At 53.5% G+C, this 15577-nt stretch overlaps 1 protein-coding gene across 3 annotated transcripts; it reads right to left on the bottom strand.

Annotated features, from left to right (window-relative positions):
* Positions 1-2550: 2550 nt before the first annotated feature.
* PTGES (prostaglandin E synthase) lies at positions 2551-15274 on the bottom strand. Of its 3 annotated transcripts, none has more exons than XM_064468637.1 (4): positions 14978-15274; positions 13980-14162; positions 12440-12522; positions 2551-8857 (listed from the first exon to the last, which is right to left on the bottom strand). In XM_064468637.1, exons 2-4 carry the CDS (start codon positions 14085-14087, stop codon positions 8608-8610), a joined length of 441 nt encoding a protein of 146 aa, XP_064324707.1. In that variant the 5' UTR covers positions 14088-14162; positions 14978-15274; the 3' UTR covers positions 2551-8607. The 3 variants fall into 3 exon arrangements, with proteins under 3 accessions (XP_064324707.1, XP_064324706.1, XP_064324708.1); XM_064468636.1 differs by lacking the exon at positions 14978-15274 and adding an exon at positions 14651-14961; XM_064468638.1 differs by lacking the exon at positions 14978-15274 and having other exon boundaries at positions 13980-14625.
* Positions 15275-15577: the final 303 nt, after the last annotated feature.

Raw genomic sequence — 15577 nt, 5'->3', positions numbered from 1 at the left:
CCAGGCACTCAGACAGATGCTGCTGTCAAGCACACAGTCTCAGTAAGGGCTGGGCAGCACAAGCACTGGGAGCCCAAACCAGCTCTTCCAGGCTCCATCCTGTGCCCTAAGGAGGGCATTAGCCTGGTGAGCTGCAGGCTGGGCACTGATGGAGCACATGGGAAGAGAGCCAGGCTGAGGGGGTGAGAAGCTGGGGGACCTGAAGGGCAGCCCAGCGCTGCTGGGGGCTCAGCAGAGCCATGCAGCTGAGCAGATTTGCAAGGAGCTGGGATCAGTGTGGGATGCTGTGAGCAGGATGGCTCCCACGGAGAGCCCCCCACCGGCCCGCTGCAGGGGAGCTGGGGAGCACACACACAGGGACCAGGAGCGTGTGGCTTCCTGGGGGTTTTCTCCTCCAGGTCTACAGAAATTGAGCTAAGGGGGCAGCAAGGAGAAGAGCCAGATTCTGCACAGACAACTAGCTAAAAGCTAAGAAACAAAAAGGTAGGAATAAACTGTCATCTCCTAGATCGCAGAGTGCTTCCTAGGGAGCAAAGGCCCACAGGTGCAGAGCAGGCACAGAGTACCCAGAAGCAGGAGGAAGCAGTGGTCAGGCAAAGGCAATACCAAATAGTCTGGGCAGCCAAAGCCAAAAAGAGCTCCAGGAGCTCACTGTGCTGAGTTATAAAGCAGCAGAAGTAATGCAATGCCAAGAGGCATGAAGATGGGCCCAGGGGAAACTGCCCAGCACACACTCAGACTGAAAAGTAGCAAGTTGAGTGGCAGGAATTGCTAGGAAAGGATTAGAAAACAAGGCCGACAGTGTCCTCACAGCTGTCATAGAAACCCACAGCACAACTAAAGCCTGAAATCTACCAGCCCAAGATTCTGCAGAGATCAAAGGTATAAAGTGTATTGAGAGAGGGTTAGCAAGTTAATGGTGGGTGGGTCTGTGTCAGCACAACATGGCAGAGATTCAACTGCCTGCGCAGAAAACTGCTGCCCTGCTGACTTCCAGGAGCGGGGAGGGCTGGGTGGAGAAGGGACACCCTGGGTTTGCCTTGTTTCTTCTACCTACCTTAATCTGCTGAATTGCAGCAGACTTCTCTCAAGCCAGCTCCCTTGGTATTGCTTACAGGATGCCTGTGTCGTCTCCTCCTCCCCAAGCCATCCCCCCAGCCCCCCCTATGCAGTCAGGAGGACTGCAGCTTTCTCCCACGCACCCAGAGGAGCTCAGCTCCACAAAACCCACAGGATCAGCTCCCTTCCAGCAGCAACCCCTGTATTACCAGTGGCCTTTGTGACACATGGACCCCATGGGACTGCAAGGTTGAGGAAGGACCCCTACAGCAACACATCGCAGCTTTCCTCAGGGGGAACAAGGCTCATCCCATTTCATCTCAGCACTCAGCAGAAGGGGAGCAAACCCCTGCACTGGGCATCACCCCAAGCCCACTAACTGCCTGAGCTTTTGTGGGTTCTAACCCTGTTTTCTGTTCTAGAAGGAAACCCAGGGGTGGCCACACAATGAAAGGCTTGAAAGGAGCACAAATACTCCACAATGCAGCCACAGTGCTCCTTGTGCCATCCTCGGGGCAGGGGGAAGTGGGCAACTCCACAGACAGACACAGAGACCTTCCCTCAGCACCTGCAGCCATGCTGGTGCCCAGAACCACGCCTGGCTGCGGCAATTCAGGGCAGCCCACACAGGACTTGCAGGTCTGGTCTGTAGGATGCACAGCTCCCAAAGCCATACCAGCCCACTCCGGCAGGCAAGGTCCCCCACACCAGCAGCTTAACCATCCCTATCCTACCGCTCCGCTGCTGCTTTGTACCCACTTATTTAGTCATTCGATAAGTGACTCATAGATCATTAAGGTCATTTGTCCAACCTTCTGCCTAGCCCCAGGCAGAGAACATCACCCAAGCAGCATCCTCATGTCCTCAGCATGTGGTCAATGCAGAGCATCCCTTTGGAGGGCATCCAGCCTCAAGTCAAAAGACCCTTGGAAGTGAAAAGCTTGCAGATCCCAGGGCAGATTCTTCCAGTGACTCATTACTGTTAACTGGTGGAAATATGTCATTTATTTCCTGCCTGAACTGTCCCAGCTTCAGTTCAGCTCCCGCTAGAGCAGAAGGTCTCATCCCATGGTCAGCTGGCTCCCAGGAGCTGATGGACGACTTCTGAGGGGTCTGCATACCAGGAGGCAGATGAACATGGAAAGCTGCAGCTCACCTGGCAGGGTCTGCGCTCCATAGGGGAGGGGTGTGCCGGGGGAAGGCTACCAATGAAGAGGAACACAAAGGCATTGTGCTACCTCTCCTCCTCTTCCAGCACGGGAGCATTTTTCCACCCAGGAAGCAGTCTGTCACAGACACATCCATCACCAGAACTGATTTCTGCAGGAGAGCTGGTCTCCCTCCATACACAACAGCTTCAGGTGGGGAGGAAGGTTTCAAGAACATTATTTGCAAATTTTATTTCCTTCCTTGAAGCAGTTGCTTTTCAACCAGCTGTCTCCCAAAGGACAAGTCTCAGCTGATGGGAGGACCTTCCTGTACCCCCTTTCCTCGTTTCTGACCCCCACAGCCCAACATTTTCACGTGGCTTTCCGACTGATGAGAAGTTGAAGTTTGCCCCAGCAATATTTTAATGAGAACTATTTTATATTGTCATCAGGAACGGCTGCCACGGCAGCGAGACAAAACAGAGCTCACTTTTTCCAGCTTGCAGGGATGCCAGCCTGGTTATCCCCATCCAAAACGAATCATACAGACATCTAGCGGTTATAACATCCTCCTCTCCCGCTACCCTTGGGCTGAGCCCTTCTCCCTCTGGTGGCAACAGGAAGGTCCGGAGGCCCTCCAAGTCCTGCTGACACCACCTATGAGCTGCAGAAACATCTGGACATATGACAGCAACATGTCATCTCCCAGCAGCTGAGCCCCTCATGTCCTGAGGGGTGCAATGGTTACCCCAAACTTTGTGCTTCATTTGGAAGGAGCATCTCTCCCTGCAGCTATTTTGCTCACTGCTGCCTCCTTCCAAACCCTTAAAAGAAGCAACCTAAGGCAGCAGAGAAGCTTTCGAAAAGCTGGACATGGCTATCTGCTGGGGGTGTAATGCTCCATAACAATTCAGGAAGGAGGGAGGAAGCAAATTCCCTTTGTAGTGGGTGTTACAAAGCCAAGGAAGAATTACTGCACGCAGACGTGCAGCGTGGCCGGGAGCGAGGCAGAGCATCGCGGCCGCCTGCTCCGGAGAGCTGGATGGACCCAGGAGCAGCTGGGGGCCTCCTCCTCAACCCACTCCCCAAGGAATGGCACCCGGCACCCAGCCATGCATCCCTCTGCCCCAAAACACCTCCAGCACCCCCTCCGGGGCCTGCCCACAGCTCCCTGGCCCCGGCACCCGGGCTGGGATCTCCGTGGGTGGGGGTCTCGGTGGCCCGGCGGCAGGGGGCGGCTCTGGGGGCTGGGGGAGCAGGGTGCCCCCCGCAGCGGGTGCTCGCAGCCACACGAGGGTGCTGCAGCCCCGCGCTGGGGAGCGCAGCCTGGGGTAGCCCAGCGGGGTCGGGGGTGCGGCTCGAAGCCCCCCCATCCCGCTCCCTCTTCCCGCCTGGAGCTGGGGCTGGCACCAGCACGGCACCCAAGTTGCAAAGGGGGCATTTCACAGCTCAGCTCTGGAGCCGGGTAGGGGAAAAAAAAACAACTGGTGGATAAAGATTTCCTTGCGCCAGCTTCACCCTCGTGTACACCAGGGAGGAGCAGGGAAACACCGGTGTCGTCTCCAGGGGACTAACCTCTGGGATGCCCATACCTGTAGAACTGCTTCTTCTCACCCTCCCTTCAAGCAAAGGGAATCCTGATTCCTCAAGAGAAATAAGGGGGGTTGCGTGGCAAAACCCTACAGCCCCACATCTCCTAGAGGAAATGGGAGATTTTGGAAGGGCAGAGAAGACAGAGTGACCTGTGTCACAGGAGAGATGATCAAGGGGGATCTTTGTTCCAGACCCCACAAGGAGGAACGCCTGGATGGACAGGAAAGAGCCAGGCAGCAGCACAGGCAGGTAAGGAAGGGAAAAGCCCAAAGCTCAGGGCTAGGAGGGATCCTGGGGCTGAACTGGCTAGAAGTGTGTGGGAAGGGAGGTGGCTTGTGCTGGGTCTCCACTTGCTTTTCCCCCCACCTCCAGACACCTTGGGCTCAGCAGGGTGGAGGGAAGACACATACTGACAGTATGAATCATATTCAAATATCTAAGCGCCAAACTGTGTTGTTCTACAGTCCCAGGTGTGTTTCGCAGCGTTACCGTTTCAGGTTTGAGCCAGGTGTGAATACCAAATTGTTGGCATGTACAATACACACACCAAAACCCAGAGGGTGGTAGATGCAACCTCCATCCCTGCTTTCCTGGAGCTGTGGGGGACCCTGGCCACATTCTTCCCCCACACCGATGCTGGAGCAGGAATTTGAGCTCTGGGCTTTAGGATATTATTTGGGGAAAGGCGGGAGATGCTTTAGCTCATCACTTGCAGCAAATGCCACTGGCTGGGCCCAGGGGAGAGCCAGTGGCTCCGACTGCCTCGGTCCTGGGAGAACCCTGATGAGATTTGGGCTGACCAGGCAGCTGAGAGCCAGGATCTGTCCTGCCTCCCACAAACCTCTGCAGCATTTCAAAATAAGTGTGATGGTTGGGCCTCTCTGAAGTTTGCCTTGTGGGCTTTTTCTGTTTGTTTTTTTGAAGCCAGGAGAGTTCACATTCCCAAGCTTTTCCCTGCAGCCAGTACAACAGGGTTTATTTTTTTTAATAAAAAAGAAGAACGCAGAGCTCTGCACATAACCTCAGCTTCCCTGAGCAGGGCATCAGCCCCAGGCACTGAACAGGCAGTTTAGAAGAGGCTGAAGGAGCTGGCAGCTCTGGTGACTGGGGGGGTCTTCAGCCCCATTTCTTCCTTTCCATGCCAAAATCTCATTCCCAGCTACATCTCTAACCTCAGCAACATGTATGGAGAAAGCCCATTTTATCAGGCTTTCTTATCTGAAAGCAAAAAGCACGAGGGGGAAAAAAACCACTACCAAATGGAGCCATTTTGCCATCTCAACCAGCTAACAGACACCAATGGGGCAGCACATCCCAAACCCCAACAGTTTAAGAAAATAGGGGAAAACCAGGGAAATTAAGCCTTTGCTTCCCAGCAACCTACCTGCAAAAAGAGGGGGCTGTTGAGCTTGAAAAAATACAGACAGCTCCTTTGCAAGTCATAAGCACAGAAATGAGGGCAACCACATCTTACCTGAACTTCCCCAGCCCTCCAGGGTTTAAACACCACCTTGGCTCCGCAGGCAAGATGGACCTAGCTCAGCACAGGTGGGGTGTGAAGAAAGCTTGCTGGGACAAAGCACCTCCTACCCCTCAGCCTGCTTTGGGGGAAGCTGGGATGGAGGAGGTTTAGGTGAACACCAAGCTTTGTAGCAACCTACTACTCTAGGAAAGAAAACCGAGCAGAGCTCCTTTGCAAGCTCCAGCTCTGCTGAATTTAAAAGATCAGCACAAATAACACACACCTGGAAGAGAGCTTCCTCTGCAGGGCAGATGAGTCTAGAGGAAAGGGATGTCTCTTGGAGTCCCAGGGCACTCCAGGCTCTGCAGTGGTGTTTAGCAAAGCACTTTGCAGCTGGGGAGCCATCCTGCTAGGTCTGGACCCAGCTGCTACCAGCTGCATCTGCTGCTCCTGAAGGAAGGATGTATCAGAGCACAATGATTTGTTTTTATTGGGAATATTTGTTTCCTGCCACCAGGATGCACGTGCAGCAGCAGAGAAATGTACAGGGGTTCAAGACCTTGTGCACCATGTGAGGCAGAAGAGGCTTAAGAGGGGTATGTATTACGCAGACATCTGTTGAGGCTGTGTAAATGAGAAATGGCCAAGAGCAAACTGCTGAACCTGCAGTCCTGACCACCTTCCACATGTGGTGGGGTCTGCATCCCCAGCAGGAGACCAGAGCACTCTGCTCCTAGTCTCACCAAACAGCTTAGCCTAAGGGCACATCTGCACTGGGGTCAGGAGTTACTGGCACAGAAGCTGCTACCCAAGCTGGGCAAGGGCTCAGAGCATCAGTCTGAGCTGGTGTTTCAGCCCATGCTTTGTGCATGTAGGCACTCAGTGAGGTCTCAGTAAGAGCATCTCTGAGGACAGTGGGGTTAAGGGAACAACTTTAGTGCTTAGGACAGGCAGAAGGGGCTCGTTCTGGTTTCCCCCTGGGGTCTTAGTAAAACTCTGCATTGCCCTCAGAGGAGGGAGGCACTGAACAGCAGAGGCTTCTTCCTGCCATGTCCTCCATAGGGGTGCTCCATTACATGCTGCTGTTGCCTGGACCAGCCCTTGGCACTTGGGGACAGCTACGTGGCAGAGAATCTCCCGAGGGTTTGTCATCCTGTGATACCATGGTCCCAGCCTCTCTTGTCCAGCACAATGGCTTTCAGGCAACCCTGCAGAGCAGCAGTATTCTCCTGTGGGGCAGTTCAAAGCCACTCTACTCGTTTCCAGAGCTTTCTGCAAACACCAGCTAATCCAGGCTGCACACAGCTCAGCAGCAGTGGACAGCAGGAAACAGCTGAAAGAAAACACCCCCAAAGCAGTCACGGCACATTCCCCAAATAGCAACAGCCATTCTGTGGCCAGAGAAAGGCTGCAAACAGAGGGGGAGAAATTCAGTCTGGTGCCCTGGGAGTGTTTTCAGGCATCAGTGGCATGTGAACGCAGATACCACCCTTGGGAGAAAGCTCTGCCTGCAAACTGCAAAACCCCTGTTTTGTGTGAGCATCTCAGTCTTTCCAGAAGTCCCAGAGCTTTGTGTCTGGCTCTCTACGCAGTAAGCGATTCCTGCCGCTGCTCCAGGCGCGTCCCTCTGCATCTTGCCATGGTGAGACTGAGATGGAAAAGCCACAGCTGCTGCTGGCTGGGAGCTGCCAAACAACGGCCGCAGGGTGTCCTTCCTGGGACCTGCAGGGTCCTGCCTGCAGCAAGGCTCCCCGGCAGGGAGCTGCATCCTGTGGCGTGAGATGAGGCAGTGCTGGGGGTACTGAACACTTCGGTGGCTTCACGTCACCAAAACCATGACACCAAAGTTTCAACTTAAGTGTTATGCTGCCTGGCAGGCACCTGCCTCCTGTCCTCCTCCTCATGGGAGAGGGAACCTAAGAGACACCCCCTCCCCACAGACCCACATGGCCTGGCAGGAGGAGGGTAGATGTTTTATAACCCGCCTCTGCTACCAACCTGGTCTGCTGACCAAGAGACTTCACAGGACCACATGATTTTCTCTTCCTGATTCATGGGGTATTTGTGACTAAGGGGAAAGAGCACATCTTCCCCTTCCCAGTTCCGAATGCAGTTGGGCCAGAAAACCTTCTTTCCTTCAATGAACCCCTTCCTCAATGGGTAGTCCAGGTGCTTTCCCCCTCCGACCCTTAGCAGGCATGAGAGAAACCTGCCTCCACATCCCCTTCCCGTTCCATGTGGGGATGCGCTCCTTCTCTCTCATGACTTCCCTGCCCAATTTCAATAGCACGGGGACTTTATCGAGGCTGCACTGAGCATCCCTGGGGTGCAGGTGGCCTCCCTGGCAACATACCAGTGACGAGTGGTGTCCCTCAGGGGTCCATACTGGGACCAGTGCTATTTAACATTTTCATCAAAGACACAGACAGTGGGATCGTGTCCACCCTCAGCAAGTTTGCAGATGACACCAAGCTGAGCAGTGCAGAAGGATGGGATGTCATCCAGAGAGACCTAGACGAGCTGGAGAGGTGGGCATGTGAGAACCTCATGAGGTTCAACAAGGCCAAGTGCAAGGTCCTGCACCTGTGTTGAGGCAACCCCCGATATCAATACAGGCTGGAGGATGGAGGGACTGAGAGCAGCCCTGCAGAGAAGAACTTGGGGGTACTGGGGGACGAAAAGCTGGACATGAGCCAACAACATGTGCTTGTAGTCCAGAAAGCCATCTGTATCCTGGGCTGCATCATAAGCAGCGTGGCCAGCAGGTTGAGGGAGGGGATTCTGCCCCTCTGCTCTGCTCAGACCTCACCTGAGTGCTGTGTCCAGCTCTGGGCCTCTCAGCACAAGAAGGATATGGAAGTGTTGGAGTGGGTCCAGAGGAGGCCACAAAAATGACCCGAGGGCTGGAGCAACTCTCCTGCAAGGACAGGCTGAGAGAGTTGGGGTTGTTCAGCCTGGAGAAGAGAAGGCTGCAGGGAGACCTTATTGCAGCCTTCCAGTGCTTAAAGGGGGACTATAGGAAGGAAGACATTTTTTACAACGAGGGTGGTGAGGCACTGGAATGGGTTGCCCAGAGAGGTAGCGGAGGCCCCATCCCTAGAGACGTTCCAGGTCAGGTTGGACGGGGCTCTGAGCAACCTGATCTGGCTGAAGATGTCCCTGCTCACTGCAGGGGGGTTGGACTAGATGGTGTCTAAAGGCCCTTCCAACCCAAAGCATTCTACAATTCTATTATTTTATACCATGTGCCCACATGCATAATCACACTCACACACCACCCGGTCCAGTCAGTGAAACCAGTAGAGTGTGGGACAAGGGGGTTTGGATGGCTGGTCTCGTTGGGCGTTACCAGTACGGGGTGGTGGCCAGGAGGATCTGTAGAGCCATGGAGAAGCAGGGCAGCTGTGCCACGCTGTAGGCCACGGAGCGCATGGGAGCCTTCAGCTGCAGGAGGTAGGCGATGGTGTGTATGATGCGCCCCACGCAGAAGATGAAGAAATGGATCCTGGCCACTGCAGGACTGGGATCCAGCAGGGAGTAGATGGCTCCAAGGAAGAGGAAAGGAAAGATGTTCTCCATGTCATTGTGGTGGGCCCTGAAAAGGGAGATAAGGTTGCTCCTTCCCACCAGGCTTCCCTGCTGTCTCCCATTCCTTCTAGCCGGAGTGCCCATCCCTCCACTGGATGGGGCAGACGCAGCCCCCAAAAGAGGCAGGTCCCCCTACACACACAGGCAGCAGGATTTTGCACCTGGTGTCTCTCCCTTGGGATGCTGCGCTCCTGAAGCTTGCCCTCCGTGACTGGGATGCCTTTGCTGTGACAGATGACAGCTCAAGGGTTAGAGCTTTTAAATAAACAAAGCAAAACAAAGACCCCGCAAAGCTGCAAAAAGCTCAAAGCTGGTGCGGCGCCAGCAAGGCACAGCCCCAGATGTGGCCATGTTACACAATAACGAGGTGGTTTCCAGAGGAGAAACTCCCACGCTGGAACGGATCTTGGCTTTGCCCCTCTCTGTAAGCGCCCTAAAGGGGACCGAGGAGGAACGCCCTGAGCATGTCCTGCACCCCCACACTGTGCCAGCACCACCTGATTAATTGCACCGTAGCCAGACTGGAGGGAGCGCTGTGGCCATATGAATGCACACTGGCACTGATGGGGCCAAACCCTGCACTCCATCTGAACATGTGCCTGCCTGGGTATCACAGCATCGCTGGCCACCACCTTCACTGCTACCGAAACAGGATCTCATCATGCTGTGAGTGCAGGCTGTGTCCCTCCTCCCCCAGGCACCATCCTTCGAGGGAGGAAACCGGTCCCCAAAGCAGCGAGGCTGTCCTCACCCCCTACCACTGCTGTCTCTCCTTCTTTTGTCCCCTTGTGAATGCAAGATCCAGAGCCCTGTCCACGTGCTTTGATGGGGGGACTCTCAGGTCATGCCCTGGTCAGTGGGGACAGATCTGGGCTGGAGAGTATCCCAGGCACAAGGCTCTGTTGCCTTTTTCCCATATGCCTAGAGGGCTGATAGGCAGAGAGGAAGCCTTGATTAAGAGGGGCCCTTGCTTCCCCATTCCCGTACATTGGGATGTCTGAATGTTCACAAAGTCAAGAGAAAATTTTAAGCAGTTTCTTCCCTAAAGCAAAGGCTAAGATGCTTGTTCTGCTCTTCTGTGCAAGCCGAGAAGTGGCCAGGAAGTTTTAAGGTGCTCAGTCACAGCTCACTAGTGCAGACACAGGCTGGGATAGACCTGGCTGAAAACTGACTTTGGAAAAGAGCTGTGTTTTAAGCCCCATCTTGTGTCCCTGGGGTCAGATCTATGGAGCAGATGTCCCCGTGTCCACCTTGGCAACAGCCTCACCAAACACACCAATTTCCTCAGGCCAAGGTTTGCCAAAAGCTTCTCCATCAGAAATTTTCAGCACCACATGACTGGGTATTTTGGAGGGTGACTGCTCCCAGGCAGGATTGGTCTCTGAGCAGGGGGATGGAGCAGGAGCTGTGGGAAAGGACTGATCACCCAGCTTGCCCCAACCTCCTCTCCCTTGCTGTGATGCCCAGGGACAGGGATGTGAGCTGAGGCTCTGGGTCCAGTGTCTGGTTCCCACCACCATGTCACATGAAATGACTGGTGCACTGAACACCGGCTGCTGCCAGCATCCTTTTGCTGGCCTCTTCCCACACCAGAGCCCAGGCACTGGCTCAGCAGTGCCAGGGCACCTGTGGGTAAATATGGCACCTGAGTTGTTTCCAGCCCCAGCTTTGCTGAAGCATGAAGGGGATGCACAGGCTTTTGCAGCCAGAAAAGAGCTACCCCAAGGGCTTTCAGCACTCCATTATCCCCATAACAGGCACCAGTGCAAGGGCCTTTGTCCTACCTGCTCTTCCCACCTCCATGGGGAGTGGTCCATAGCTTAAGGGCCACATCTCCAAGCAAGGAGTGGATGAACATGGCAAGGAGCCTGCTGGAAACCCTAATTCAGCTGCTTTCTGGATGTGATTTTGGGACAGCATGGAGGAATTGGCCTAGAAAAGACACTAAAATGAGTCCTGCTGCTGTAGCAGCAATGCCAGAAAGACTCATTGGGGATGAGGTAATCAGAGCCTAGACATGGAGGAGACATATTCCCTGCCAAACCCAGGAGTGAGGTGGGGAGCTGTGGGAAGCCCTCTTCTTCTGGCCAGATGGTCCCTGGGCAGAGCCAGCCCCTTCCCAGACACGAGGATGGGCTGCTACCCACCTGCTCATAGCCCCTTCCCTTCCCAGCCCAGGGCCCCGCTTGCTTTCCTGAGACAGCATCACCTCTGCGGACACCACCACAAAACCCTCCCACAGGCCAGCCATGGCCATGGTGATGAGCATGGTTTGCTTCTGGTGTCAGCCATGCTGGGAGAGGGCAGGTGCTGGACACCCACTGCCTCACCCTGCAGTGGCCCCATCCAAACATGCCCCCAAGGACTCAGAGGTTCAGCAGGGCTGGAAGGACAAACAGAAGGACAGGGAGGAGAAAGGAAAGAAAAGAACTGAAATACAGCCAGGGGCCTCTCTAAGAGTCAAGGGGGAAATCTCCTTCCCAGCTGCCAGTCGCTCTCCCCTGCTCTGCCCAGACTCCAGCAGCCCAGCCATGGCTCTGCTCCCATCCCAATAACGCCTGAGAAGAAAACCCGACATCACCCTTGTCCAGCCGAAACACCCTGGGTTTAATTTGTCTTCCCCAGGGCTGTGAACAGATCAGCAAGAACTGACCTTGAGTGCTTTAACTGCACAAGTCAGATCCCAGACTTCCCCAGGTCTTTGTTGAAGCTCTGGTTATTTATTTTTATGGAAGTTTGTCCTTTCTGACTAATCAAAAGAGGGTTATGATTATTATTACTACTATTACTTTCTTTTTCCTAGCAATGAAACTGCTCATTTGCCATCCTCCTCCCTCTGGAAGCCATGCTGTTAGGTGGTAATGGATGTTTTTTAAAGCAAATCTTGCAGGCAGCGAGAGGTCCGTGGTGTGGTCCCCCACTCACAGCAGAGCTGGTGACTGAGGGCTCAGTGACGGCAGGGCACAGCTCCAGCCCCTTTCCTGCACGTCACCAGCCCACACACATGATCCAGCCCAACACTTGGGGCACCTCCTGGGTAAGGGGGATGGTAAAGGAAGCCCAGGGCTGAATACCTGATACAGAGTTTGCCCAATTAGGGAGACAAAAGTTATTGCCATCCTATCCAGCCTCTTCCCAGATCCCCAGACAGGGAGCATGCAGCACTGGGATCAGTCACACAGTTCCCAGTCATGGCCTGGCTGTACTGTCCAAGCTGTGCAGGGATGTGGGGGGGTTCAGGGTCCTTTCAGAGCAGAGCATGAGAAGCCTGTGGGTGGGGGTACGGAACAAGCCCTCGGGGGCTTGCAGGACTTTGAGGATCTAGGAAGGAGTTTAACTGTGTTAGTGTCAGACCCCAAACCCGGGTCCTTCCACATGTCCTTCCACGTGTCCTTGCTCCAGCGCACATCATGCTGCCATTAAATATTAATCTGCCTCAGTGTACAGGGTCCTGCAGCCAAGCTCCAGGCATTCAGCCCACGTAGGTAATTACTTAATGAGCCCTTCAGCTTCCTGCTGCCTCTTTGCCAGCATCTGCCAGGGATCGCCCTGTGATGCAGGGGAAATGCCAGCACCGCCGCATGCTCACCTGCGGCACCGCTCCACATCGGGGTCCTCGCGGTAGTACTGCAGCCCCCCGTTGCGCAGCGCGTCCTCCGGGTTTGCAAATGCCTGCAGGAGAGAGTCCCCATAATATATGTGCTCATAATGTTTTCAGGAACTTTACAGATAGAAGCTTTGCCCCCAGTCTTTAAGACCTGTGGGGATTTCTTTCTGCCCGAGGAGACCTTTCAGCCCCAGTTTCTCACCACCCTTCACAAATACAAGAGTAACTGCACTTCCATGTGCATGGTCCTGAGGATTAAACCTTGCACCTCCGCACGGGTTTTCCTTAAACCCTGAAAAACCCAGTTCTGCCTACCTAGCAGGTCCCAAACCAGGGGCTTCAAGGGAGCTCTGGCCTGATCCCAGTCCACTTCTCCCACTGAAACCCATTTAAAGGAGACTCTGCCAACCACCACATGAGATCACTGCTGGCACAGAGCTTGCAGACACTGAAGCAGCATCCAAAAGATAACCAGGACTGACAGATTAGTTGACCCTACAGAGAAATAATATTCCCTGGCTGGCTTTTTGGCAGTGATACTGTATGAATGAAATCAGCCCTGGGGAAATCAGATCCTACACTAATAAACTTACAAATAAAAATGATTTATATCAGCTCCCCACCTATACCCAGAAGCTGTTCCTCAGGGACCTGGTTACACGCGACAGCTTCACTTTGCAGCCTGGAAAGGACTCCGGAGCTTTCTTTAATCATGTTACAAGCCCAGACTGTTCCCATTCAGAAACACGAGGGGAGAAGCCAAATCATCCATTAGAATGATGCTACAGCACAGGAGTATCTATCTTTGTATTTTATCTGAGAGCAGAAATCTCTTCCTCCCACTCCATTGATGCAGTCGGAAACTTCTCAAATACTTTAAAACAGATTTTACAGACACCTGAGTTTTGCCCCAAGTTCAATTTGAGTTGCAGGCGATAAAAGGTCCAGTTAGCCCCATCTCCTGATGGCAGCTAGAGCTCCTGCTCCTCCTTATATTTTCCCCTGTGTCCAAGAACTATTTCCTCCAGGTATCGTTTTTATTCCCCATGACTTGCTGCTCTCCTGGAGCATTCACATAGTAATTCAGCCTCCAAAAGCAGCAGAGCTTTCTGCCACATTGCAAGAAAAAAGACCATTGCAATGATTTGTTCTTAAACCTTTTTTCTCCCCTCCTTTTCTTCCAGACATGACAAATTAACTGTAAACTGTTTCCAGAAGCAGCTCACCTGCATGTCATTTTAGATCTGAAATTACTATTTAGATTAGGATTCAGAAATTATAAACATCAAACTACAGATAGTAGAAACAAACAAAAAGAGCCAAAGAGAAGCGAGATTTTTATCTGCCGCAGCTATGAAACAAGTTTTGCTTTCAACTTAAGTCAAAGAAAACTCAACTTGCTTCAGGAAAACTTTGTTGGCCTTTACAAGAACAAAAAAAAAAAAAAAAAAGAAAGAAAATGCAGAGAAAACCAAGTAACAAGGCAGAAAGGGAGAAAAAGGTAAAGGAAACTGGAACTTACCTTCTTTCTGAGTCGCACTTGTCCAGTAATGATGGCAACAACATACATTTTTAAAATCAAGATTGTGCTGTAGAATGTAAATGACATAAATACTGTGTTTTCCATCATTTTGGGGGAGGGTGCTGCTCGGTCGCCTGCAGCACTCACAGCCAGCGGAGATCTTGCTCAGGCTGCGAGAGGTCTCTGTGGGAGAGGGGGCAGGAACAGCCACGTTTAAAGATAACAGAAGTCACCACTGTTTCTTCGTCGAAAGCCCGCAGCCCCTGTAGACCCCTTTGGGCCAGTCAGGAGTAAAAGATGCAGCAGAGCTGCTGGTGAGCAAACCCCAGACGGGGACACAGAGCAGGCTGCCCACGTTGCTCCCTACTGCAGGCTGCTTCTGCTCCTTGCTCCCTGCCACCACCAGCTGCGTGGGGATTCAATGCCCCAAGCTGGGATACAGCCACCTCGACTGTGTGGACCACAGCAAGGCTCAGCCTGGCCACAGCTCGAACTCTTGCCTCCCTAAAACAGCCCACCGCAATTCCCCTGTCCCACGTCCCCTCCTGTCTCTGCCCAGAGGGACAGAGCTGCACAGAGCATCCCTCGCCCAGCCAGGCACTGCTCCCCCAGGGACAGGAGCTGATCAGCGCTGGGAAGAAGGAGGAGTTTGGAAGAAGGTAGGCACCTACCTCAGCCGCATCCAGGCATCCAGCCCTGTGCTCCTGCGCTCCCTCTGTGCCCGATCCCACAGCCCACCCCTCCGTGGCAGCACTCCCAGCACTGCCCAGTCCCGCCCAGTGCGGGCTGAGCACTCCCGTGGCAGAGGCAGCCAGCCCTCCCCTACACAGCCACCTGCCGAGGGATGGGACACAGGGGACAGAACTGTCCCTTGCCCCACGAGTGCCCATCACCAGAGGGCCTAGGCTGCCCTGGTACCCCCCAGCTGGGAGACGAGCTCCCGGAGTGACCAGCCTGGAAGCACAACCAGACAAGTCACAGACCACAAAGCCCCAGACCTGCAAATAGAAATAAACACCAGCCTGCCCAGCCTCAAAGACAGCTTGTCCTGGTTTTCTCCGAGATGGTGGATCAGGGCAGTCGGGTATAATTTTGTCCTCAGTCTAGAAAGTCGCATTTGAATTTAGAGCTGGCTTTTCCCCAGCTGTCAAACACTGGTGAAGAAAGAGTGGGATCTAAGCTCCTGCAGGCAGCTGGGCTGCTCTTCCAATGCAGACTTTTAACTCCTTCTTCCCCAGCCCTGGCCCTGGTGATGGCGGCAGGAAAACTCTGGTGAGCTGCCAGCGTCAGGGCTAAAAGAAGCTCTCCAAGTTAATTAGTGTTGAAGGGCTGGATTTGGGGTTCGGTTCCTTTACACAGAAAAAAAATGTATTTCAGGAAGATTGAAACTTTTGGCGACGGAGTGGGAAATGAGCGCTTTGAGGTTACAAGCAGTTTTTTAATTAACTGACATGTTGGGATAAAAAAAAATGTTTCAAGCCTCAAAAAAGCCTCAAAAAAAACAATGAATGGAGTACAACGGTTTGTCATTTACAAAACCATCTATCAAAGCATTAGGACTATCGAACCAGCTACGACTGGTTTTGTTCTTCAGGGCT

This window comes from Phalacrocorax carbo, chromosome 18, assembly GCF_963921805.1.
Source record: "Phalacrocorax carbo chromosome 18, bPhaCar2.1, whole genome shotgun sequence".
In the NCBI taxonomy this organism is placed as follows: Eukaryota; Metazoa; Chordata; class Aves; order Suliformes; family Phalacrocoracidae; genus Phalacrocorax; species Phalacrocorax carbo.
Note: the sequence above shows the minus strand (reverse complement) of the source record. Positions and strands in the feature narration are given on the sequence as shown.